This window comes from Calonectris borealis, chromosome 1, assembly GCF_964195595.1.
Source record: "Calonectris borealis chromosome 1, bCalBor7.hap1.2, whole genome shotgun sequence".
Taxonomy (NCBI): domain Eukaryota; kingdom Metazoa; phylum Chordata; class Aves; order Procellariiformes; family Procellariidae; genus Calonectris; species Calonectris borealis.
The window spans coordinates 85,282,963-85,310,322 of NC_134312.1; the positions used below are offsets into that span (position 1 = coordinate 85,282,963).

Below are 27,360 nucleotides of genomic sequence, written 5' to 3' on the forward strand. Positions count from 1 at the left end.
GTGGGCAGCATGATTCCCATTTTCTGTATGTAAATGGAAAGCTGCAATTCTGTTGTCAGTAGGGTGGGAGAGCTGGAATGAAGATATATCAGTATTCCTAAACTGTATGCATAGCCTAAATGTTCATAACTCATTCAGGATGTGACCTTCAAAACAGTTATGCAATACTTGAGTTCAGCACTGAGTGTGCAAGGTTTGTTTTGCTTCATTTCAGTTTTAGGGGGAGGCATACACATAGGAATAGATTTTGTAAAATGTGTTAGTTCTCACGTGGTCACCTCAAAATCCATAATTCCTGTCAATGTCTATTGAGATGCTAAGTCCTCCATGTGAAAGAGCTGTAGAGTGCTGAGTGTCTTTGGGTACTGAAAGGAAGGCTGTTGGGCTCTGAGCTCTCTTAAGAATCTGAGGCTAAAACAAGAGCTTTAATGCCCCTTCCGTCTTGAAGAATTAATGAATTTCTCCACTACAGCTTTTTTTTTCTTTGAGTTTTCTCTTTGACTTTTTTTCTGGTATTTTATACACTGAGTCTTTCAGTCTAAGGCTGTGAGGTGCTTTCCAGCCTCTCTCATAAAACTTCAGGATCTGCCTTATTGTTTCCTTTCCTATTTTAGACTTAAGTGCTTGTTCATTCCCCCCGCCTCCCCGGTTTCCCGTTGGTCTCTCTGGATGCAGTGTTCCTGGTGCTTTGATATGCTTGGGCTTACACTTTCTATTTGAGCTGAGCTCCCTGTCATGGGATAGTTGCAGGCTGCATTCCTGTGCTGGAAATAGATGCTTTCTGCATAACCTGCTTCCTTATACCCTTTAGCATCTACAGCCTCCGGTAAAGCACTGTCTCCACTACCATGGAGTAGATGGAGCAGCATGGAATCATCAAAAGCTGAGAAAGGTGTCAGGGAGAATGTAAAAGCTTGCAAGCTTGTAAGAGGTGGAAGTTCAGAGTGTCTGTTTGTTGTGAGATACCTTCACTGTACTATTATTTTTATTTAAGCTAAAGGAGAGAACCTGACTTTTTCTTACTAGATACAGGCATAGGAAAAAACCCAAACACCTTATGAGGCATAGAATGACTTGTTACACAAGCATTTGTAGTCTCTTCATTCTCCTCTGTGCCCTTGATAGGAAATTATTCAGCATGTACTGCTTTTGATTTTGCCAAAAGATGTCTTCTCAAGAACCAAGCAGCAAAACTGAAACATTGCTCAGAATGTATTCTGATTATCATCAGCTGGCTGTTTAAGTGTTTTCTTCCTCATCAGAAAAAAGAAACTTAAGAGGTTAATTTTAAAAAAAAAAAGTTACTCTTCATTTCAGGACCCTAGAAGGTGTGGATGTGTAATATTAGGCAAGGACTGTCTTGTAAACACAAATTTCTGTAGTTATGAATTAATTTTTGCCTGTGGTTCTGTCAGCTGTGGTTTTTGCCTGTGGTTCAGAACGACTGCAGCTGACTTTGGGGAAGTCACTTTTCTCGTATGGGTATCTGCTTCCCATCTTTAAAATAGTACTTCCCTTGTCTCTTAGGATTCCAGCTCTTTGCCGCAGAGACAGCTTCAAGAGACAGGGTCCAGTTGTTGGAGGCGGCACTTCTTCAATTGTGACAAGCCTAAATTCAGCTTCCCGCTCCTTCCAGAGGTTTCCTGTGTGAGCTTTGGTAGTTTACTTGGCATCTCTTTGCTATCCATGAAATGGGGTACTAGGCATGTCCTGCTGCACAAGAATATCCAGAGGGTACATCTTCAAGAATCAACACATTTAGGCTGTGGTTGCACAGCTTTTGAAGTTGACCTTAAATTAGGATTGCTGTGGTCCAGCCCTGCCCTCCTTTTCCCCTGAGTGTGCTTTCCTCTGTGTGCTAGTACCTTGTGGAGCTGCCCTGGCCAGATTGATGGTGCTTTTTTCAAGGGGATAGTTTGTGATCAGCTCAGCTTCTTGAAATGTCTCACTGAATAGATACGAATGCCAGCACCTGGGAAGGGTGGGTTGCTGCAGGGGAAGTGAGGAGACCAGAGGAACTCAGGAGTTTGGATTTGCAATGGCTTTAAGTTGCCAAAACCCTGCAACCTAGAAAGAGACTGCAATGTTAGTGATTAAACAATGATGTTGAATAAACAGCTATGTACACACCAGTACAAAGAAGGCTTATTCTCCACAGACATGGTGTGCAGGTCCTCCTTGCTTGAAAGCTGGTACAGAATAGTATCTTAAAGTAAAATTCTTAGAGTTTTCTCCAGCCCACCCTAAGTATGTTGAGAAATTTTCATCCTCCACCCACAATCTATGTTCCACACAGTCCCATTGTTTGTTCTTCTTGAATGTACCTCCCTGTGCTGAGTCTCCTCCTATTACTCTGCTGTGCAGTTCATAGCATTTGTCTCTGAACTCCAAAGCAGTTGTTCTTCCTTTGCCTTGGTCCTTTTCTCTTGCAGAACAATCTCAACTCTCTTTCATGTTGTTCTTAATATCTAGGAGATTGCTTTCCCTCTCACTTTCTTTTCCAAGGTGCTACAAGTGCAACCCCCACCCAAAACCAAAAAAACAAAAGGCGGGGAGGAATTGGAAATAACATATTTGATTTGACTTGGTCTCCAGCATGCAGGGCATGAGACTTTGTAGCAAGTCCTTCTAAAGGGGAAGTGTGTTGATAATGCAGCACTTCACTGAAGAGTAAATAGTTCTGAAAGACATCTCATAAGAAACAAATCACTGGGGCTGTATATTTGTTTCTTTAGTGTCCCTGCTGGCAGCAGACATCAAAATACTTTAATTCATATCTACTGTCATTCATATATACTGTAATATATGTATATATATACACACCATAACTTCAATGTAGTGGGATATGAATTTTTAAGAGCAAGTTCTGAATTTTAAAGTCAGTGTTTAACACAGGAGAGTTTTTATAAACTTGGAGCATGTTCATGATAATCTGTACCCCCTGCCCCTGCTTCCCTTGATTGATTCTGTGGGAGGAATAAGTGTAATGGTTAAGCACAACGCACTCCTGATCTCATTCAAACCAAATTTCAGAGGATGCTGTTAGGTTATGTGATAAAAGGCTCATAAACACAAAGGAGCAGAAGGGGAGGGAACCCCACTAACCTAAAGTAGTGCAAAGGGAACACCCTAATCTAGCTCCTCCCCAGGCTACCACAGGAGAGGGATCAGCCTGTGGTCTGGGTGTGAAACCTGTCAAGATGAGTCAACATGAGGGGCTGGTCAGTACATTTGCAGTCATCAATGGCATGAAATTTAACAAGAACAAATGCTGGATTCTGCACCTGGGATGGAGTAATGCTGGGCACAAGTATAGATTGGGAGAGGAGTGGCTGGAGAGCAGCCCTGCAGAAAGGGACCTGGGGGTGCTGGTCAACAGCAGGCTCAGTCCGAGCCAGCAGTGTGCCCTGGCAGCCAAGAGGCAAACCGCATCCTGGGGTGCACCAAACACAGCATAGCCAGCCGGTCAAAAGAGGTGATTGTCCCACTGTATTCAGCGTTGGTGCGGCCTCACCTTGAGTGCTGTGTGCAGTTCTGGGCCCCACCATTTAAGAAGGATGTGAAGGTTCTTGAATGCATCCAGAGGAGGGCAACAAAGCTGGTGGAAGGGCTGGAAGGCATGTCCTGTGAGGAGCGGCCAAGGACTCTGGGTTTGTCTGATTTGGAGAAAAGGAGGCTGAGGGGCGACCTCATTGCTCTCTGCAGCTTTCTGAGGAGGGGAGGTCGAGAGGGAGGTGCTGAGCTCTTCCCCCTGGGATCCAGTGATAGGACGCGTGGGAATGGTTCAAAGCTGTGTCAGGGGAGGTTCAGACTTGACATTAGGAAGCTCTTTACCGAGAGGATAGTCAGACATGAGAACAGGCTTCCTAAAGAGGTGGTTGATGCCCCATGCCTGTCAGTGTTTGAGAGGCATTTGGGCAGTGCCCTTAATAATATGCTTTAACTTTTGGTGAGCCCTTAAGCGGTCAGGCAGTTGGACTAGATGATCGTTGTAGGTCCCTTCCAGCTGGAACTATTCTATTCTATTCTATTCTGTTCTACTTCTCTAGCCATGCCCTGTGCTTAGTCACTGCAGTTTATCTTATCTTCTTACTGAATTCTATTTCTGACTGTTTCCATGGGTGAGGGGCTCACTTTTCTCTGTGGATGCATGAAGTCTAAGTGCCAGCAAGTAGGGGAGGGGCCAGGGATCATAGGGTCTGATGCATCCATGGTGCCAGCATCTAGAGAGACTGCAGTGTGTGCATATTGTGTGTGGGTGTGTGTCAGTTTGTGTAACTGCTAGTGAACATCAAGCCAAAGTAGCTGGGGAGTGAGAGAAAAGATTTGGGGTATTGGAGAGGCCATAAGTCTGGACTGGATGCTGGAGAGGCCAGAGGGTTTAGAGCCAGCTGCAGGAGGAATTGGGAGGTCCAAGACAGCTACTGTAGAGACCAGGGGTATTCAGGGGTATTCAGCTACTGGGGAAAGCCATAGGTCTGAACCAGTTACTGGAGAGACACTTATGTATGTGTGTGTGTATGCATAAAGTAACTGGGAGACCAGGAGATCCAGGGGTCAGCTACTGGGCAGGCTGAATAAGGCCAGCTAATGGAGGGATCCATAGTATGTGCGTGTGTGTGTGTGTCTGTGATGAAGGGGTCTGAGTACAAACCACTGGAGAGGCGTTGCAGGCCTCAGGGGTGATATATCCAGCAACAGTGGAGACCAGGGACCAGATACTAAATAGACTGAGCATCTAAGGCCAGCAATTGGAGTGATCCGTATTGTGTATGTGTGCAAATAGTATAGTTTTTACTCTAATGAGTTTTCTTCCTGATCAGCCAGTGAGGGGCACAGGATCAGGCCATTCCTACCATCTGTATCTATGTGACTGGCCATGTATATATATATTTTATGTATGTGTGCATGTGCATTGGGAGCATATGCTTGGCCTTGCTACTAGCTGGATGTGGGGACATGGACCTGCAGCAGCCTTGCCTCTATGGGGCTGTCGGATTTGGCAGCTCTTAGCAGGTTCTAGTTACCCTTTCTAACTGGATAGCTGGAAATCTGACATTTAAATATTGGGGATGGGAATGGGGGTGAAAAGGGGGTTGGTTTGTTGCGTGTGGGGTTTTTTTTGTTAGACATTTGAGAACAAAGTGGTTCACAAAGAATTTCGTACCTTTTACATGAATGAGTCGTAACACAGTATTCTTAGAGATTTGCCTGTGTTAGCAACTGGGACTAGGCTTGCACTCATGTGTCTTAGACTGCATACCTCCTTCTGGCACTTCCAATTGGCCTTTCTCCATCTGTGATGTCTTGCTGTTGAATAACAACATTGGTCTGTCCCCACTAAACTTTTCCAGGACACAGGATGACTGAACTCTAGGGCATCCTGAGTAGAATGGCTTGGCTAATCTAATTATGAAGGCAGGCTGCACAGAAGTGCACAGCTGGTTCTGTTGACAGTGCAGAATGCTGTTACAAATGCTGACAAGTGATAAAAGTGTATTTATTTAAAAATAACTTCTAGTGGATTTTGTGTCGTCCACTTACATGTGTGACTCATCTAGTGATCCTGGACTCTGAAGCCGGAATGTGAAACAATGGATGAAGCACCATGTGAAGTGTGGCTCAGAAATGTTTCTTGCACAGGTTTTTACAAAATAAAAACCCTGTATGTAACTGAATATAGAGGTGCACTTCTTGTGTTCTGTAGCCATGCTGGAAAAGTTTTTGAAGGATTTGCAGGTGTCACTTAGTGCCTGAGCCCTTTTCCTTTTCCAAGAACTTTGAAAATACTAAAAGTGAAGAAAACCAAAATTACGTTAGGTTATACATTTTTTGTGAGATAGTTACAGGGCTAGATACCACTTTGTTTACTTCTGGGTCTCGAAAAGCTCCCCTCTCAGGTGTTAGACCCTGTTTTTCTGTTTTTCCTGGAGCTGGAACCCAGCATTCTGCCTGGCTCCCCAGACAACTGCCCCAAACAGCTGGCCTCTTGTGAGAGAGGAAACTTCTTTAACTTGTGATTTCTGTAGCATATAGGCCTTTGTCTCGTAACAGCCCTCAGATGTTTGCAAAGAAATGGTTTTTCTTTAAGCCATTCTATTTTCTGACTGTGTGTTTTGCTTTTTCTGCTTCTCTGTTAAGCCACTATATGAATGCAGTAAATAGCCTGAGAGTAAAATTAGTCCGCGTTACTCCTAAACAGAACCATTCTGCATTTATCAGGCCATCACTATTAATGCAGAATGGAAAGCAGTAGCTGATGTATACATCCTAACACAAATTCATGAACTGAAATTCAAAACCAAAGAAATTTTACAATGCATATGTCCCTTTACAAACTCCTGGCCAGCATCACCCCCTTATTTATTATTTTCTGTGGCTGCTGAAGCCACTGGTCTGTGCAATGTACCAGAAGAGCATTAACCGTGTTTTTCCTTGATTTGTGACAGTGTGTGGACATGAAAAAACAGATCATCTTCACTCATTTCTCTTCTCCACCTTCCATGTTTCCTGCAATATGTCCGGTACTGAGAAATCTCTTTCCCAATCTAATATAAACAGCAGCACAGAAAGTGTGTAAAAGCTCAGCCAAGGGGGAGCTTTATCTTGCTGGGCTTTAAGCATACATATGAGAAGCTCTTCCTTTTTGCATGTATTTACCCCTTTCTGGCTTACTAAAATCTGAACCTTCTGAACTGACTGAACTGGTACAGCTGCTTGCTCCTGTCTGCCCTGCCCTTCCCTCCCTTGTGTGCTGCTTTCCCTCAGGCATGACAACGGTGTTTGTACCTACACCTTTGCTTTTTCTTCCGTTGTATGTTTTTGCATTTCTAGGAAATTCTAGGTCTGAATTCCCATCTACAATTTGGTTTATTAAACACCAGCGTCACTGAATGTTTCAGTTCAAAGATTGAATTTTCAGTGTGATTAGAAATCCTTTGCATAGAGTGCAAGGACAGTCAATATTAAAATTTACCACTATGGAAAAGTGAGATTGAGAAACTGCAGTCAGATGCTGTATAATATCAATGGAGAAGTGATTATTTCTGTTTCCTGCTGCTTAGTACTCGTGAAGCCACATTGGGAATGCTGTGGCCAGTGTTAGGCCTCCCTGTACAAGGGAGATGCTGGCAAGCATATCCAGGGAAGGGCCATAAGCTGATTTTTAACGGTCTACAGCACATGCTGTTTACAAGGCCTAGGTAGCTGGAGTCATTTAGCTTGAAGAACAGTCTGATTTACATAGTCCTACTTTACCTAGCGGAGATGGTAGAGAAGATGTAGTCAGGGTCTTCTCAGAGATCAGAGGAAGGACAAGAGGCAGTGGTCACGCTTGGTGGCTGAGTAAGTCCCAAATGGAGGTGAGGAAAAAATTCTTCCCTGGGAGTGCTGCTGTGGGAAGAGGTTACTCTAAGAAGCTGTCGAATCACCAATCTTGGAAGTTTTCCAAATTCAGCTGCACAAGGTCTTAAGTAATATGATATAGCTTTGAAGTTAGTCCTGCTTTGACCATGGGGTTGGACTAGGTGATCTCAAGAAGTCCCTTCCAACCTGAATTATTCTCTGAGTGCAAACAGTATTACTGAGTGCTTTCTTGTAGCAGAAGGCTGACTGTTAAAATTTCTTCTAATGTTAAAGAGTGATTAAGGGAGCGTGTGAAAAAGAGGTTGATTTTTTTTCTCTTCCTTACCCCTGAGTTTAAATAGTTTGTGTTTAGCAAGCCTTTTTGCAGTGCCACTATTGTGTGATTATCGTTTTTGTGAGATGGTAGCTAAAATGAAGTGCCAGTGTGAATGAAAAGTGGCAACTATAGTGTTGACCTTCAAAAGAAAGGCAAGGTTTCCTTAACAATTACTCTCCTGAAAGTGTAACTGCTGGTAAAATACTGGGCCTGATACTAAAAGAGGATGCAAAACCAAGAGTCTGCGGGGTGACAGAACTGTAAGCAATAACAACATGAGTTCATAAAAAATAAATCTTGCCAGACAATATAATTGCTTTTTTTGATAGAATTGCAAAATTAATGATTTTAAGGAATGAAGAGGGAAGTAGGTATACGTTTACTTTCTAACATGGAGATTAATTGAAATTGGTTTGAGTAGGAAGAGTATGAGGTGGATTGAAAATTGGGTGAAAGATAGTAAACAAAAGCTGATTATCAACAGCAGTGCAATGGTTATATAGGTTGGGAGTTAGATTGGTGGTGTGTGACATTTCTGTTAATGGTATGGCAGAAGGAGAGAGAAAATACTCTTAATGAGCTTTGAAAATAAACCGGGAATTGTGAGCCTCAGAGCAGAAAAATAAGGGGGCAGTGGATTTAGATACATAAAGAGAAAATAAAATGAGATGTAACTTGGAGAACAGTTAAATCAGGAGCATGTATGCTATCTGGAGCATATATCCTAAACAGAAGTGGGGAGAGAGGTGTTCAAAGGAAACATGCCAATTTGTGGTGCTGAAAATGGCAGATAGGGTCCTAGAACCCCTTCTCAGCAGAGGACTTGGTCTTGCCCCTGCCACTGGGCAGGGCCACCTTAGAGCCCTTGCCCATGCTATCGGGCTTGAACAATAGAGTACACTGTTTGCAGAAATTGCTTAGAATAAATTTTGTCCTATCTGCATGAGTCAGTACACCCTCTAAGAGCAGTTTGGAGGTACTGGGATGACCTGTTGGTAAAATTTGTTGTCTGGAAGTGCCTGTCTTGATAGAATGAGATTGGCTTGAAAATGACTGATGGGAAATGATTGCACCCAGAATGGTTCAGATAATGAACTGAATGAACTTTTCCACCCAGTTATAGGAATGTGGGGCTTAATGTCACAGCTTATGATGGAAGGTGTGCAAGGAAAAGCATAGACAGCTGAAAGTGTGTTTTGGTGGTAGGTCTTCTGAACTCCACTTCTTAAGTATTATTCCTGGCACATGTCTTTTGTGTGATGCATTCTGCGTACCATTTTCAGAAACACTGTGCAACCTATACAGTCCTGTGACTCCAGCACACTGGCACGGGCTCACTTTTTTCAATATGAATTGTGTGCAATGTTGTACATTTGTACAATGCCAAAGCTTAACTGATTATTTTTTGTATTGCAGCCTTGTCTTAGAAACTGCAGTGAGGGACTAGACTTAAGAGCTGTAAAACACAAAGCAGAAAATGATCCTTGGCTCAGAGTTTATTGTAACTGTTGTGGTACCCCTCCAATTCTTTATTACTGTTCACAACCTCCCTTGGCCCTCTAGCATGCAGAGTGATTCAGTTCTACCATGCTAGGTGCAAGTTGAGAGCTGATATTGAGCAGCATGAATTATTCTCATTTACATGTATGTACATTTAACCTCACGGTATAAAAGATCACGGTTTGGAGAAAAGAAGATATGCAATGGTGAGTGAATCTCACCTTCCTAACCTGAAAAGAATTTTTAACCTCAAATTGGCTTGCTTATTTATTCAGAGGTAGTTAAGGATCAGGACAATCCATAGCTTTTTTTTTTTTTTTTTACTTCTCTGCCTACTGAGAAGGGCGTTAGCATAGCTAAGATTTAGGTAAGGGTGGTTTTTACATTTGGAGGAGGAATTTTGGGGCTAATGTGCTGGTTAAATGAGGGGTCACAGGGCTTTTGGGGAGGTAAGTTTCAATCAGAACATGGAGAGATGCTTATATGAGGAATGTATTGAATGAGGACTGGATCCCAGTTATAAGTCTGTGCTAGAGTCTTGAAGACTTGTTAGCTGGTTGAAACAGAGGAATAAGCATACATGGCTGGATATTAGTATGACTTTATTTTTGTATATAAATTTAATAGCTTGAACTATCACTAGTACTTTCTGTCTTCAGTTTCATCTTAGTATTTATCTTGTGTTCTGGATGACTCAGTACTGTTAGGGTGGAGTGTATTGCTTTGTTTTCTTACTTGGTTTTGTGCATATTGTAGAAAATAACAGTTGTGATAAAAAAAATTTTAAAATTACTCTGAATGTTGTTGAGAGTGGTCTATTTGAGCATTGCCTGAGAACTGCAAGAGCTGTGTGTGGAATGACTAAAATATTTGAGTATTTTGGGATCCTTTTTTCGATGATTACATAAGGGCAGCTTTTAAAGTGAGCTTCTGCCTCATCTCCTCCTAGCCATGCTGTTTTGATTATTGCATTCGCGTTGACTGCTGCTCAGCTGACAACTTCAGTCAAACTCCCCTAATGTCTTTAGTGAAACACTGTCTCAGCTTCAGAGGTCTGGCTCTCATATAAGGCATGTAATTTCTTTTAGCTTGCTGTTATGATTCCAGGAACACCTGTGCCTGGTCATAAGAATCAGGTTCAGTTGTTTGCAAAAAAGAAAAAAGTATTTGCTTAATCCTGATAGGCATAGAAATAAAAATGATGTTCAGGTTAATATATGAAGGTTCTTCCGTCCAGTCAAGTCATGGCCCCTTTACGGTGGGAGTCCATGAATTTCCTTGCAGAATGCCCTGCACTGAAAGAGAGAGCTTGGGCCCTTTTGCACATACCTAAGGTTCGTGAGTAGAGCTGTCAAACTACCGTGACCTGACTTGTGAACATTCACTTTCTGCTCCTGTTGTGATGTGTACTTGAGGCTACTCTGCACACTGTTAGAGGTGAAGGTGTGACCGCGCAGCTCCAGTTCTGTCTTTTGCCATTTAAAATTATGCCAAAATAAGAATGAATGAGTTCTGATTTTCTTTTGGACTTTTATGGTTGACCTTATTACAGACTTCTCCCTTCCTTCCTCACCTTCCACACCTCCTGCCCCAACTCCAAGATCTCCCCTATGTCCCTGTGACGGAACTCTGCAGGGTGAGAGCACGGTGTGCGGAGCGTGAGCCTGGAGTCACATGCATGCCCCTTCCTCACGCAGGCTCGGGGTCAGCCTTGCAGGCTGCTATTGATACCCCAAACACATGCTGCTGCGTGTTGGGTTGGGTTGCCAGGACTCGTATGGCACCGTGCCTGCTCCCTTCCCTCGGTTTGACGGAAGCTGATAGACAGTCCAGTTGCATAAATCTTAACTTCTTTAGAAAGCCAGAGTGAAAATAAGTCATGTGGTTTGGGGAAGGAAGAGCGGCTAGAATCTGTTGCTGTTGCCATGTTGCAACTTCATTTATAGCAAAGAGTAGATTTTTTTTGTTTAAGAAGTGCGGAGGCAAAGAGGCCACCAGGATAAACTAGAATGACCACTGAATGACTTAGGCTTATCGCTGGCTGTACTTCTTTTAGATCTTAAAAAGGAAGTTCGGCTAATTTTCTGCATGTTCATCCCCTTCTTTGACTCTTCCAACAGCTTCAAGTGTGCACTTACCTATACTGACATGCCGAAATGAGACTTTTAAAAATCTCAGGGAAACCTGATCCTGTTAGGAACAGAAGAATTGCTTATTATTTTTTAAATCTATAGGAACTATGCCATGGGTTTTTATTTTAGACTGTAGCGAGTTGGTTTTCCTCTGAGTTACAGCAGGCAATGCTAGTTTAACATAGAATATGGTCACTTGCTATGAGAAACTCTGTTGTCAGCCTGCATGGCTACCCAGATTAGCCTTGAAAAGATAAATCATGTCAGGGTATGAAAATCCGTTTGATTCTGTAAGAATGAAAGGAATGTATAGCACTTTGAAGGTATGTGCATAGGATTCTTTAACCTGATCATCAAAATTAATTGTGTTTTATAGTCACATGAGTACTGGAAGTTTGAAAGTTAAAAAGATTTCAGTTCTTTCTGCAGTTCCCCCAAAATAGCTCTTTAGCATTATTAGCACCCAAGGAACAAACCCATATTTGTTTGTTTTCGTCATATTTTATGTTTCTTGTAATATAGCACAGTAAAGACCCAGCAAAACACTGCAGAGAAGATGTTTCCATATGCTAATACTTGCCATTGGAAAAGCTCGTGACAAAGAGGTTAGAGACACTGTGACTAATAAGCCTTCAAAATCCCAAGGAAAATAACACACCATGTATGTCTGCTGCAGAATGAAACATCTAGGTGGGTTCAGCCCAACGACAAGACTGTCCGTAACCATTAAAGGCTCTAACAATAAAGCAATTATTTGGGGATGTGGCCAAATGTAGCACCATTTTGCTTGGTAAATTGCCTTTTTCCTTCGAAAGACTAGTCCTTTACTCAGTATTTTGATGAAAAGCTTTAGTAATCAGACCAATATACATTATTCGTATAGTCAGTCTGATATCTCTTTTAGCACTTAAAGGAACAACAGCTGCTAAAGTCAGACTCCCGTCCAAAGAATTTTATTCACTCTTATTACAATAGCATCTGAGATGCCCTGAACTAAGGTGTTTGAGTGAGCAAAAGGATTTTTTTCCCTTCTTCTTCTTCCACTGATTGTTTTTGTGCAAAGTTTCATGGACTCTCCTTTGCTCCTCACTGGGGCTATGAGAAGAGAACAGTATGATAGGAAAGCTCTAGGGAGAGATTTGCAACATGAGATGTATCTGAAACAACATTCTAGACTGTAAAAACTGACATTATTTTATGTTGACAGTGCCCAGTTAAGGAGATGGCTGCATCTAAAATTATATCAGCTTGTCAGATTAAAGTCCTTAAATAGCGTTCCACTGTCATGAAATAGTGGCAACACTAAAAGAAATTCCAGCATCTCTGTGCTCAAGGATCAAGGTTTCTTCTCCCATATAAACAACTTTGATTTGGGATCTTTCAGAAATTTCCTCTTGAGGAGATGAGGCAGAAGCTCACTTGAGGAGATTTAAACAGCCCTTCATCTGTGCAGCCGGTACATCTCTAGGGGCAGATGGATTGCCTTTAAATAATTACTAATCCCTGTTTTTGCAAATAAATTACTTTCCTTTCCTTGGGGAAGGTCCTGCATTCTGACAAATACACCCCTGTATGGGATTCACACTCCACTAGGGCAAAAAAAATGCAGAACATGGTGATGGGAAAGACTGGAATTTTTTGTGTCATTTCTTCTGTTAAACATGTTTTTCAAGAAGACAGTAGTTAACAGATTAGAAAGGATAACTAGCAAATTAATTCATACAGATCAGACAGGCTTTATGGTCTGTAGATGCTCAATTGATAGAATGAGGATGTTCCCAATTTGTCAAATCTAGCTACTGATAAGAAACGCATCTTTTTTTCCCCTCCTCATCGGAGTGATAGCAATTTCAATTTGCCAGTCTTTCAGTGCCTGCAGTTGTACTTATATTGTAAGCAAGTCACTACGACTCTGTCCTTAGAGAGCTCTGCACCATGAAGTTCAGTGTCCGTCTTTTGCACTCCGGGGAGGCGTTATGCTGTGATAGGGAATCGCACAGCCCATCTTTGGGGTCAGTGACTGACTCAAGTTTTGGATATTAGGACAAAATGTTAGAATCACAGCAAAGTCTAGGTTGGAAAGAGACACTGGAGACCATGTGGTCCAACCGTCTGTTGAAAGCAGGGCCTCAGTTTAGGTTATCCAGGCCCCTGTCAAGCTGAGTCTTGAATATTTCCAGTAGGGGAGATTGTACCGTCTCTCTAAGCAATCTATTCCAATGTTTAATTGTTCTCCCACTGAAGGTTTTTCCCCTTATATCCAGACCGAATTTACCCCTGAGCAACTTATTTCTTGTCCTGCCAACATGCATCCTTGTGAACAAAGTACCACCACCTTCTGTAACTGCCTTTTAGTTGTTGGAAGACATTGATTAGCCTTCTGGAAAGTGAGTCTTTTAGGTGTTAGGCAGCACATCTGTCCTGACTTTAGTGTCTGCCTAAAGCCCTAATATTAACATTTTATGAGCTGAAAGTTTATTTCAAAATAGCATGAAGCATCTCTTGAAGGTATCTTCATTTGGAATTCTGTCCCTAAGCGTGTATCTTGTATCTTCTATAATAGAAGTCAATGCTTTAGGATTTCCCAGTATTGAGAAATGTGCATCAATAATGTGTATCTAGCTTTTCATTTTGAAGCGACCCCGGTTGCTTTAAAAATGTGGTTTACAGATTGTGCATAAAAGCTACTGGTGACCAGCCTGTGAAATCTGAGAGGGAATCTGATTGACAGAACTTTGCAGTAATAACGTAGCAGTGTACCCTGCCAGGTCTTAAGTGGTTTGGGTTTTTTTTTCACTGCTTGAGAATGCAGGACACTGTGTAGAAATCTGTTTTGGATTCTTTGGCTTTCAAGTATTTGTTCTTTATATTAAAACAAAAATAACCGGATCTTAAATATGAAGGATGTTTAAAATGTATCAAGATAGTTCTGTGACAGACATTTTGAAGGCTCTGGTGCCTGGGAACAATTCATTAGCGAACAATTCATAGGGAAGAATTCATTACTCCCCCCTCCCCGCCTACAGCTTGGTATTGATGTAGTCTTTTAGACTACATCATATCGATATTTGAGAGAGACTATATAAACATAGCAGATGTATTAGGTAGGGACAAAACTGAGACATCTGTATAAATGGAACTAAAAGTGCTACCGAATAGCAATAGGCACTCTTTGGGAGGCACTGAACTGGAATGACGTTTCTTTGAAATGATCAAGACACTTTCTTAGTCTTTTTTGCAGCATAATACATAAACCTGGCATCGAATTACAGGACAGGTGGAAAGCATCATTCTGTTTGGAAAAATATTCTGCGTAGAAAGAGAAACTGCACCTTCCAATTCATCAGCTCTGTTCCCTTTGTATGTTCAGAGATCCATAACTCCTGATTCTATTGATTAAGCTTTTATTGCTTTTTGTTTCCTTCAAACCTACAGAGTTCCAGTGGTACAGCTGTCAGGGAGTGAGAAGAGGTTTTTTTCTTCTTCTTTATTTTCAGTCTCAGGCCAAATTACTTACTATAGTTACAATTTCTGAACCTTTGTTTTCAGTGTACAGGGCAGAAAGCATTCAAGTTGATTTAAAAGAAAAAACACAGGGAACTGAGCTGACTTGATTTAGCAGTCCTTGGAACAGAAGAAACATGGGATTTTAGAGTGCAGTTTATGCAGTCAGGTTTTGATTGGAATCATGTTTAAAGCTGTGTATTTGAGTATAGTATTTCTTCAAAGAGACAAACATACAGAATCTTTTCATGATTGCAGCTGCCAAATTATCTAGCTTGCACTGAAAGGGAGTAACCCCATTACTGATAAATATTTAATATAACAGTTTCCATGCTATTGGAATAGAAACACTAAGTACTCTACAAGAGTGTCCTGTAATAAAACCAACAGCACAGAAGGAGGTGGGGGAGGAGAAGACTGCAATGTGGTCAGTTTAGGAAAGTTGGGTTTCAGATATGGGATAGGATGATGAGTTCATAAAACTCTTCTGAAAAGTCTCTGGGTGGCCTGAGAGAATTTTATGTTTCTTCTGGCCAGATGCTTGGCAAGAAAGGGACTAGTACGACATAAGATATGAGCATATGAGAAAAATAACACAGAAGGAGAACCCATAGGCTAGATAAAATCCAGGGAGCAAAGCATCTTTCATGTTAGGGACATTAATGTCCAAACCTGTATAGATCTATTTTATAGGCACTGAGATTATAGGGTTAAAACAACAACAAAAGCAAACAAAACATCACCACATGGATTATATTATTTACTATTTACTTGTTAGCAGATTTACTATTAACTTGTTCTTCTGAAGGGGAGAAGTCTGGAAAGCCTTTTCAGTAAATTAGGTTACGTTTGAAATTAGTCTAGACTTGGACATTTAGGAGAGAAGAGAGAAAGATCATACACATATTGCTGCTATGGGGATCAAATCTGACTCCCTTGAAGCATATTTGGACCAAAACTAGCACTGTCTACCTTTATGTGGTATTGCATTCTGGAAGCCTTTAGTTTAGTTCGTGTTGTTTAAAAACCTGCCTGGGTACACACCATTTACTAAGCATTTATGGCCATGTATTTGATAGATTCCGCTGAACCAGTCTGCAGAGCATAGCATGAAGCATCGTGTTGGTTGCTTCTGAAACAAAATGCCAGCATCCCAATTAATTTGTAAATGGAAAATATCTGAATTAACAAAGTGCTGCTTCTGAAGGCCAGTTGATATTTCATATTGTAACTACTGCATACTTGTTACACGCTTAAGTAGATCAGAGCAGATTGAATGACACAAGTAGTTTTCCCCTTCAAAAACCACTTTTTTGTCTTTCAGATGCCACTGTGAGGAATTTTTGCAAGGTTCTTAGTTTCTGGCTGCTGATCAAGAGTATCTTGGTTTTCTCATCTCTGAGAGACAGTGATGGTACGAATAAACTTTTTCAAAACTCAAGTGAATGTGGGCTTGGCTTTTGGGAAGGAGTCAAACATGCTTGCATCCATTCTTTACACCCCATATTAGGCTCTGAATGCCTGGTATTGCAGCTAGCGCACAGCATTCTCACCAAGTGTAAATGAGTCCTCTTTAATGTGGATAAGGTCATAAAAATATGTTTTGCCGTTATACTTCTGCCTTTACAAAAGCTCATTAATTAATATACTGTAAAGTTAAGTAGCTTCTACTGTAAATCAGGTAATTGAACTGCTGCATGGTTTTTTGTGGCTTGACAGGCCATGTCAAACTGTACCCTGATTTTTTCCCTTTCCTTTCCTCCTTTGTAATTTTAAATCTCTCACACCCTTGTAATAAGAGCTGACACCGATCACAAAGCTCATGAATAGCAGCACCGTTACATAAACCTGCTGGATTATAGTAAGAGGTTTACCTTGGTTTCATTTTTACACCCTTTCTTGTATCTCATACAGAATAGATGAGAACCATTTAGCCTCATTCTTGTGAGATGAGTAAAGCGGCTAAAGTATCTGCCTCCTCTTGGGATTTAAATCTGACTTTGTTGTTGTTGGCAAAGCAAAAAGCATTAATTGCATGACTGTTACGTTACAGGCACATCCTATTTTTAATGTTGGAGTTGACCATATCCCACAGTGTTACCACACAACACGCAAGAAGGTTTATTGTGAGGGTAGATAAGCTTTATTGCAAGGGCAGATGTAGATGCTCAGATAGGCTTGTTTTTATAAATCTAGAGAGCTTCAAGGCAGGAAGGAGTCTGTGGACTTTGCTCTGGCTAGATGTTGTCAAGTTTGTTGTTGGAAGCCATAGAAAAGAGCACAGCCCAAACCAGCAGGATGAAATATGGCTGTTCTGCAGTGGTGTGGTTAGAACTTGGGAAGTGCTGTTAATGTTCGAGTTATCTTGAATTATTCAAAAACTGTTTCTCATGAATTCAGGAATGTCTCCCTTGAAAGACGAAAGGAGGTATGTGTGAGGAATTGTTGGGCCATGTAGCTTGGTACCACGGCTGGTAGACCCCAGGGAGGGCCGGGAGTAGGCTGGGGACTGAACGGCTGTGGAGGCTAGATCCCACCCTTGTTTCCAGACATTTCTGCCCTGGGTCACGTTGGGGGCCCAGCAGAGGGGAGCCTTATATTGTGGCTTGAACTCAGCCTACTCTGCTGACAACTTTCAGCTGTGAGGCTACTGGCTCTGGGCAGGTATCAAATTCATTTGGCAGTTTGACTCCTTTATGAGAGCTGTGTCTCTTTGACCCAGGTGGGACCTGGGATCAGGTTTTGCTTGGAAATGCTGCTGGTAAACAGCCTTTCGATAACTCACACATCTCGGAGGGGATGGCTCTCCAGTAAGGCAGTCAGTCTTGTCGCTTTCAGCGATGTCTTAAATTGGAGGCTGGGGCTGGTGATGAGTTAATGGGGAAGGGAGCCTAAAGTAATGGTTTAAGTTTGCTGCCCGTGGTAGACATCTGGGTCTCTGCCAGTCCTGACGCAGTGGTTTTAAATGTCCCCATTCATGGAATCACACCTGTTTATGCTTAAGTGCCAAAAAAATGAATATTTTAGCAATGAAGGAATTCACTCAATTGTGAAAGGAATGTGCCTAGAAATTTTCCTTCATGGCATAATTGAGGAGGTTTCAGAGATGTGTGCTGCCTTTTAAAAATTAATGCTCACATCATTCTTGTCGTTCTTTCTTCAGGTGGAGCCATATGTATGAGGGTTTTTTTTTAATTTGTTTGTTTTAAAGTTTAATAGTTCTGCTAATACATAGACACCAGCTGTCCGTTAATTCAGAACAGCGGACTGCTGGTGAAAGACAGTCTCTTTAGAACAGAGGTTAAAGAATACCCACCTGATTTTGTTCAAGGGACTTGTACACATTGGACAGGGTTAGAAGAGTTCTTGTATTAATGAGGTCCTCCTACACTGTCCAAGAGGAAGAAGGGATGCCATTTCTCATGACAGGCAAAAGCCTTCTGCTATTTGCTAGCTTTCTTCAATCTGTAGTCAACTGGGATGACATAAAAATCTAAACAGTCATTTAAAGTGGGAGTGGAAGAGAAGCACTCGGATCATGTACCTTACCTCCGCAAAAAATAGGTGGTAAATAAGAAGAACCCTTCTCACTTCCTCGCCCCTGCTTTCTTTTTTTGGTCTTTAATTTTTAAAGCATGGTTTTGGAGATCTGATTTTGATGTTTCATTCCATGGAGGTCTCAGGGATATGATGTTGCTGCCTTCCTGCCCGTGGTTGACAGCTTTCTACTCCATTGATCTTGTTTTCTCTGTGTGCAGTAAAAAGCACTCCCCTGCATATGCTTTTTTGTGTACTGGGAGGGGACAGCAGTTGGTATCGCATATTTATTTGTGGCCAAATCACATCATTGATGGCCAAAGCTTGGTTTGGCTTATGTTAGCTTCTCTCCAAGGAGTCCCTGACTTGAAGATGGGCTTATTGATGATTTTACAAGTAACTGGTATTAAACTAATGCTCTTGTAGTGAGAAAAGCCCCTTTCCTCCTACAGATAAGATACAGAATTTAAACTCCAAGGATTTTCCTGTTAGGCTCAGAAATGTTTAGCTTTTCAGAGACCAAATTTTGAATCTGAAATAGAAAAGCAGGATAGGAATGATGAAGAAAGGTCTGTTTAATCTGAATGACTTCACTTTCATAAAGGTAAGGTGTTGATAGAAACAGGATTTATTAAATTAATTTTTAATTTGAATATTAACTCTTGTCCTTTAAAAAGAAGATCTTTTCATCACCAGATTGGAAAAGATTATGGTATAAACATAGCTCAATTAGTTAACCATCAATTAGATGGTTAACTGAAATTATTAGGGAGTCAGAGAGTTTTCAATAACAAGAGACACTGAAAAGATAAGTGCTTAGATTAATGAAGGACAAATGACATGGGATGTAATAAAGGATTACAAAATAATGAATTATGGGATGAGTATGAATGCCAGAACAGAGGACGGAGCTGGAAGGCTTAATACCGACAGCGAATAAGAGGAAGATGCTGTGTTTTTTAACATGTGGGACCTATGGAACTCACTGCCGTAAGATATTGAGGCTAAGTTCTCAACAGAATTTAAGAAGGATTAGCCTTTGATGGAGATGGAACAATGTATTCATTGCTATAGAAGATGAGATAAATGCCCTGTAACTAAAAGGGATACAGATTCTTACGCTAAAAGGCATAAACAGACTGTTCCAAAGCATCTGGTACTCTCTGCTGCCCAGCAGGATATCTGCTTGGGCACATGCGGTTCTCTTGCCCCTCATATTTTCTATTTTCTGTTTTCTCCCACCTGCTAGTGACAGAATTGGTAAGGTAGTTTTGGGACCTTAAAAAAAAATGTCCAGTATAGTTATTATACTCAGAGCCAGCTATTAATGTCTTGTTTTCTGCCTGGATTGTAGACTTTCTGTTGTATGGATTGACTCGATCTCCATATGTACACTGCCAAGCCAAAGAAGGCTCTGACTTCTAGGGCTTCTCAGAAACAAACAATAGATAGACTTTCTGGATTTTAGTTCTTAAAGGTGAAAATATCAATGGTGAATTGCATTCTAGCATAATCTTTAGAGGGCTTCTTTCAGATTTAGCATAGTTCATGATGTTGTTTGTAAAGTGAAAACAAAACCCCAAAAGACCCTTGTGCTAGTGCAAATGTTTTGATTTAAAAGTTTAAATGTAGGTAGCAGGATTTCTATTTTTTATAACATTACATTTTTCTTTGCTTTGGAAACTCAGACATTCTTTCTGCTCAGTCTGAGGGCCCCTGAGGGACAGCTGGTGTGATGGTGTGACATAATCTCAATTTCTTAGCTTTGGGACCCCATATTGCACTTTGACCCTCATATCCCATCTCTCCTGTGCATTAGCATGTCAAGTTGTCATCTGCATCTGATCACAGTGGGTTAAGGTCTCTGACATGGTTTACAACTAATTCCTTTGTACAATTTTGATACAGAATCTCATTCTGTCTCTGATGTGAAATCCTGAGTGGGAAATCTCAGCCACATATGCATTGTTGGCAGTAAATGATTTTTAATGGAAATCCCAGGGACCAAATGACATAGAATGTTTGGCACAGTGGGAAGTCTTATAATGGGGTCTTATTTTCTTGATCATCCCTCCAGTGAGGGCCCCCTGTCAGAAGGATAAACTGTTCTTATTTGTGTATGTAAGTATAAACTAGAAAGTATTAGTTTAGGCCATTCAAAGAGATTTTACCTCTTTGCCTTGGGGAGGCAAGGAGCATTACTGTGTTGCTGATGAGGCAACCACGAGCTGTTACGCTAGTGCCCTTGTGTCAGAGGAAACAGATTAATTCATTTCCTCTCCAGTAACAATCTCAAGAAATATAATTTCTCTGGGTGAAGTCAGGACTGATGAAGGTGGGTGTAGAATTGAGGTGGCTAGACACTCAATTCCTGTGTCTGTAAGAACAGAGCCTTTGCCCATAGATCTCAAACTCAGTGTCTTCTCAGGTGCGCTCCTTCACATGGTTCCTGCATCCTGGAGTGCTGTCCCACTCCTCTCTCTCTGCCAGGCCTCCTTTTTTTCAGCCATGCCAATGCTAGGTGGAGTCCCGGAACGTGGAGCCCAGCCTCTAAGAACCCATCTGAGTGTCTGTGTTTTCCTTCCAACTTATGCTGTATGCACATTTACCTGTCCCAGGTCCTTTTACCTGGCCTCTGGAGGTGGCTTGCTTCTGCAGGTGGAACTGAGGGTCAGATGATGTCTGTTGGATGCTCTTGGTCCTGCTACTGGGTGAAGAGAGAAGGGTATGAGCTTGTCTCTGTCCTCTCTCACAAAACGTTAGAAGAGAATCATTTACTGGTCATATTGCAGGTACCAGCTCTGAGTAAGTCTGTTCCTTAATGAATCCAGTCTCCCCCTCTGTCGTCTGTCCATCAAGCATCCAAGGAAGTGGTGGTTTTCTGAAGGTATTAGAAATGGCTGCTGTTCACGTTAGTAGGGAAACTAAGTATGCATTTCACTCTTCTCTAAACACTTGGTAGTGATTCTTTTTAGCATTTATAACAAACAAGCTGTTCATATATGCTCTAAATAATGTGGGAAGCTATAGTCAGTGATTGGAGACTCCAAAACTGAAGTTACAGTAGTTCTGTCTGTTTCTAATGGAAGACTTTTCCCGTTGGAAAACAGAAGTGTGTCAAAGGTAAAATATGGCTTGGGATACTTGGTTCTGAAGAACAGAGGCAAGTTTCAAAACTTGTCTACCATACAAAGTTGTCCTTGAAACCTACCTTGTTTCTGTCCAATCCCATGAAGGGCAGAATGCTTTGGATTTACAGCATGCAAGCTGGGAGCTTGGAAGGCCCCAGGATGTGGGATATAACCCTCAGAGCATCCAGGTTTTTGGTTATAAATCCTACAGCCTTGGGAGCCCTGGTATTTTGACTTGCTGGAGTCTGTAAGCACTTTATTGTGGAACCAGGAGTGTAGAAGTCCTGAGAACTCCATGTTTTTGTCTCTCATGTGATACTAATTTCAGTTTGATTTTTTTTGGACATTCTTTTCCCTTTAAGCTTATTCCAAAATCAATTGTTTGGTTTTTTTTTTAATCTGAGCTTTCATCTGTATACAACTGTATGCGAGAGTCTTAAGCTATTCTTTCCAGCTCTTGTTCCATATCTCCTTCTCATGGCCTTCCAGGATTCGGAGCAGTGACTGGAAAGAGGTAGTCACTGAGTTTATACCCAGCAATCTTGGTTCTTTGTCTACCTTGTGTACCCTGAGGAAGGCTTGTATAATTGAGTTCTTAGTCAATATCATTCAAAAGAAAAGAATGAATTTAAGAACCATATCCGTCGAACACTTGATAGTGTATGCATTTGTGTGTCTCTCTGCAGGGCTCGGTATTGTTCTGAAGTCATGTGGCAGGGTTACTAAAACTCATGATTTCTAAAAATAATTAATTTGAGAATGGTGCAATGGTTAGAGTACTAGCTGAGGCCATGTGAGGCGCAGATTCAGTTTGCTTCTGTGCCAGTAATTTCCTATTCATCTTCAGCAAACGTTTTGGTCCTTGAGTTCCCCATATTTAAAATGGTGACAGTAGCACTATGCTACATAACAGAAGTAGCAAAGTAAAATATATAACAAGTTGTAAAATGGCTCGTATATCGTGGTGACTGGAGTTTTTATTTTGCCTTTTTCAAAACTCCTGGAGTTTCAAATTTTCAAGTCAGGAATCATGGGGGACCATAACAAAAGCTTTAGGTATTTTTGCTCAGCCTTCGGTGTTTGTTCCTGTTCTTGCCTGTTGTAGTCCCTCTCCCTCTCACTGGATCAGCAAGATCATAGAAGGGGAACGTCTTGTAAGATGGATTTGGAACTTTTACAAGGGGAAAAATAAGCATAATTTTTATATATTGCTGAAATACATTTTATATCTGTATTATGTCTTTATAAATACATGGTTATAAATATGTATATAAACTTGGTCAGCTTTTGCTCTGTTTTGCAGCATGGTTCCGCAAGACAGTTGTGCAAAAACAGCTGAGGAGGGCCAAAAGAAACAGAGGGGTTCAGGAGCACCATAGCTGGGCGTAATTGGCACTGAAGTTCTGGTAAAACTAAGGGCTGAGAAAAAATATTAAATATTTTGTGACTTCCAATAAAAACTGAAGTTGTTGGGGTCTGTATTTTGAGCACCATAGTGAACTGTTCCCAGAAGGGAACCAAGTAAATCAGTTCCACTAGGAGAACCAGACTATGGTGTTTGGGCCTTATTACTAATACTCTTCCTTTCCTTTTTTCTGCTACACCCATTGTGACATCCATTTTCATACCTGGTATGAAAGTGGCCTAAATTGTTACCCTTAATACTTGGCTGAGCCATTTAGATGCGATGGACTGATGTTTGTTGCCTTGTCCCAGGCATTTGTGTGCGGGACTGAAATGATTTTCTGGATGTGGAGACATCTTTCAGCAACAAAATTCTGTGATTCAGTAATCAAAGATTAATGAAGTACAGAGTGAGCTTTTGAATGGTTTTCATGCCCTAATTGTTTAACAGAGGTGAGATCTGTAGTGAAGCAAAATGTGTTTGTTCCCATGCTGAGGTTACACTGCCAAGTGGGACCACCGCAAGGTGCTGCTGAATGGCCTTGCGGCAACACCTCCCACTGAAGTCTCAATCAGAGGCAGAGTTAAGTGCAGTGGCTAGTCAAAACACAGCTGGATGAACTGGTTACAGCTTTTTCACTGCTTATTTTTTCAGCGAATAAGCAGTTCTGTGTGATTTATTAACTGAGCTACATAAATACTGGGTTAGAGTTCCAGTAGGAGGAAGTGGCATCTAATCTGTAAAGCTGCTCCGTGGCCGCAAATTCAAGTGGCGGAAGGTTTCTGAAGCTTGTAAAGTCTCCCTGTGGCAACAGCATAACCGTAAGAGGGTCATATGTTTCCTTTGTACACAGCGGGAGGGGAGACTGATCTGGAACCGTGTTTGCCCTAATGCTCATTACTCAGGCTTGGATTTTGAAGCTGGTTATGCATGTCTTTGATCGTTCATTCTGAAGAATAAACTGTGATGTAGACCAGTGATGGAGGACTCTTAATGGAAGATGCATTGCAGGTAATGGTAAAGAAAACTAATCTTTTGTAGCATTTGAAGGCAAAAACAGAAAACTGGAGAACTTCAGTAAGGTCTAATAATGAAAACTTGAAAAAAATAAGCTTGGAGGGAGAGTTGTGTGGCTTTTTTTTTTTTTTAACCACCAATAGAAATGTTTCCACTATTTACAAACTCTGACTGGTTTTTGTTTATTACAAAATATTCTTTCAGTTTTTTAACCTTGAGGAGGGCGGATTAATTATTATTGTCATGTAACTTCATGTGGGAAGCTAAGGCAAATTGAGCATTAGTTTTCACAAGTGCACAGCATTTTTTTTTTTTCCTGAAACTAGTCTACATCAGTGTAAATTTTATGGCAAACCAATGGGTGCAACAGGAAAAAATGCTTTAAAATACTTGTGCGTTCTCATAATCTCTTGGCTGAGAGCTAAATTTTGTGTGACAAGTAAAAAACCACTGAAAGTATCTAGCTGCAGCATAGGATTGCAATGGCACAACTTTACACTGCCAGTAAGTGAATTTTCAAGCAGAAGAGTTCGAAATACTCAGATATTTGCCTTGTGTTTGAATGCAACTTATCCTGCAGGCTCCAGTGTCTGAGGCAGGTACCTGGCCATGGCCTACAAGTCTCTTCCATGTTTTCTTCTGAGCAAGTGGTTCTTGATGACTGCTCACGTTGAAGTTTGTATGTGCACCATAGACGTGTAAGAAGTGCCCCACTCTACTTTGGTCACTGCTAATTTATCTTTTTTTACTTGGGTGTTTTGTGTGTAGCCTTTTCTGCTATCATATGCGCTGCTGAGTGGTCATCTTGCAGTCGCCTTTCTGATGGACACATTTGATGCAGGTGGTTCTGAAATGACTTTTGAAAAGCAAAGTGAATAAACACTGTTGATATAGCTTGGGCCTACATGTTTTTCTAGAGCAGAAGAGGCGAGAGAAAGATACTACACGTACAAACACTGGGTATTTCATGGCATGAACTACTTCATGATGAAGGGATCTCTTCTCAGAAAAAGCCTGTCAAGAAAGTTACAGCACTGCTTTAGGGTGTTGATTCTGATGCTGTTACATAAAAATTACAGAATTTTAAGGGGCTTTTGGGCATAGATATGTGAGACTGAATAAATGTTACATTATCTTTTCTCAAAGAAACCTGATAAAATAATTAACAGTGCATTCTGATATGCATGTGAAAGGGTCAGTTGAAAATTGTGCATAATTTTTGCTTTTCCTGGTAGCTGTATTTCTTTCATAGTAGCCTCCTAATATGGTTTCTTTCTTTACAAAAAGAAAAGAATAACCTGCATTTTAAATCTGCTGTTTCACTTTGCACCATCGGTGCGCTGCTTTTACACTTATGACAAAATGACGAATTTGGAAGCACCAGGCGTGACCTGAAATATTTCTCTTCCTCCCCTCCAGGCACTTGCACACATAGGCACAGACACGTGTACACGGTCATGCCCTCTCTGTTTCAGAGTCCTAGCAGGCATGTTGCGCTACTATCTGGAAAAGAAATGTGGTATTTGGGTCAGTGTTTCTAGCTCACAGACTACCTGCGATGTAAGGCGGCTTATTGCCATACACAAGAACAATCTCTGACATACTAGGTAAATAGAGTGTAAATAGCTGCAGGTTCAGATACCCTTACATTTCAAGAGTTTTAAGAATTGATTGATGATCCCGTAAGAGACAGCAGCTCTGCTTTTCTGGTTATGGTTAATTATATCACAGGTGATGGCGTCACATTATGTGCACGTATAACTGAGACATGCGCCTATTCAGTGTGTGCTGGGTGCTGGTCTATTCCAGTTCCTTGTCCCATGGCATTTGTTTAAGCCAGAAAAAAAATGTAAGTCACTGTTAATTTAGTGAGCGGGGAGGGGTTAGCACCTGTCTTTCTAATCCATACTTTTCCAGTATTTTATGGCATTAAAGGAGTATCACCACCTCACAGTTCTAGCTTATAAACAGCTAAACAGTACTTGACATTTAAAGAGATTTTCTGTTGTGCACTTGTATAGTCAAGAGTAATTCTAATCCTATTAAAGATATTATGTCATGGAGGCGTGCCCTGGGGGAGAAGGCTTCTGCTAACTGGCCCGATGGAAAGCAGAGGGGAGGGGCGAGCAGGAGGGTGGATTTATTACTCGATAGTTAGGTCAGGGATTTCTGTGGGAAATGCCCGGTGGTTGCAGTTGCTGATGATTTCACGGCAACAGCAGTGAAACACAGAGTGCGCGCCGGTAGCCAGTTACTGAATGAGATACTGCAAATGGGTGGAAAGAAAAAAGACAGCGTGTGAGAGAGAGTCAGAGAGACACAGAGCGGGAAGCTGAGAGCCAGGAAGGTGCTCTGGCTCGAGGAGAGTCTCCTAGGTGTACTGCAGAAGCTTTTTGGAAATGGATGCAAGGACCATCTGCTGCCTATAGATTAGAGGGCTGTAGACTAGGAGCGAAGAAAAAGAGCTTATGGCTCTTTTGAATAAAAATCGAAGTCCTGCGTAACTGATTCATCAAGATAAATCATGAGTATTCTCTTGCATGGGATATTAATGTATAAATCCATGCCACAGATAGACAGAGTACAGCCTACATTGCTATAAAAAATAAAACCAGCAACAATGCAGTGAATAAATTCTGCAGTGATTATCTGATTTATGTACAAAGGAGAAGAGAAGCAAAACACAGACAGCTCCTATCGCACTGTGGCATTTGCAAGGCACTGCATTTAATGCTGAGAGATGCTATACATTAAATCTGACAACTGTGAAAAGAGAGATCATGGAGAAGTCAAGTAGTGAGGATTCTTCAATTCACCGGAGTCCATCTTTGGATAGCAAAGACTCAGATTTTGCTAAACCTTCTACCTCAGGGAGGCAATTTGGTCGAGGTTTTACTGCTGGAGCTTTCTATGGTACAACTGGATCACGCACACAAAGCCACACTGGGGTCGGAACCGGGACCGGCGTTGGGACTGGGACTGGCGTAAAAAGTGACAAATACAGTGCACCCAAAGGCAGCAAATACGTGGTCTTTTACCTGGATTTATCCTTTGTTTTCCTTTTAGAATTTAAGAAGTGCAACATGGCAAGAGGCTGCCTGTGTTGTTTGAAATACATGATGTTCCTTTTCAATTTAATATTTTGGGTGAGTACTGCCTTTTCAGTTGCCTTCATTCGTTAGTGTATCCTGTACTGCTGCATTATGTGTATAGTGCATCTTTGAAGCAGTACAGTAAGTTCCCCCCTCCCCTCCCTCTCTCTCATACCTGCCTGGAATATTTTCAGTGTTAAACTTGGGTCTGTTGGGAAAATGTACATGCTTTCTATATCTTTATTACCACCTGGTTACTGTAGTTTGGCTACTCATTCCTCAAACTTGCTGTTCTAATATGTGTTTTGAACAGGGTTATCTAAGAAAGGGCAGAATTGTTGCCCTTTAAGGAAGAGCAGAA

The 27,360-nt window shown here is 41.3% G+C and overlaps 1 protein-coding gene across 3 annotated transcripts in view; it reads left to right on the forward strand.

Moving 5' to 3' along the window:
• TSPAN9 (tetraspanin 9) overlaps nt 1–27,360 on the forward strand; it is a 193,014-nt gene that overhangs the window by 57,688 nt on the left and 107,966 nt on the right. For 2 of the 3 annotated variants that reach the window (XM_075164019.1, XM_075164009.1), the window contains exon 2: nt 26,974–27,053. In XM_075164019.1, coding sequence (XP_075020120.1) covers nt 26,991–27,053 — 63 coding nt within the window. In that variant the 5' untranslated portion in view covers nt 26,974–26,990. Of the gene's footprint in view, nt 1–16,147; nt 16,232–26,973; nt 27,054–27,360 lie in introns of those variants that run through there. The other variant, XM_075164001.1, reaches the window with a different exon arrangement.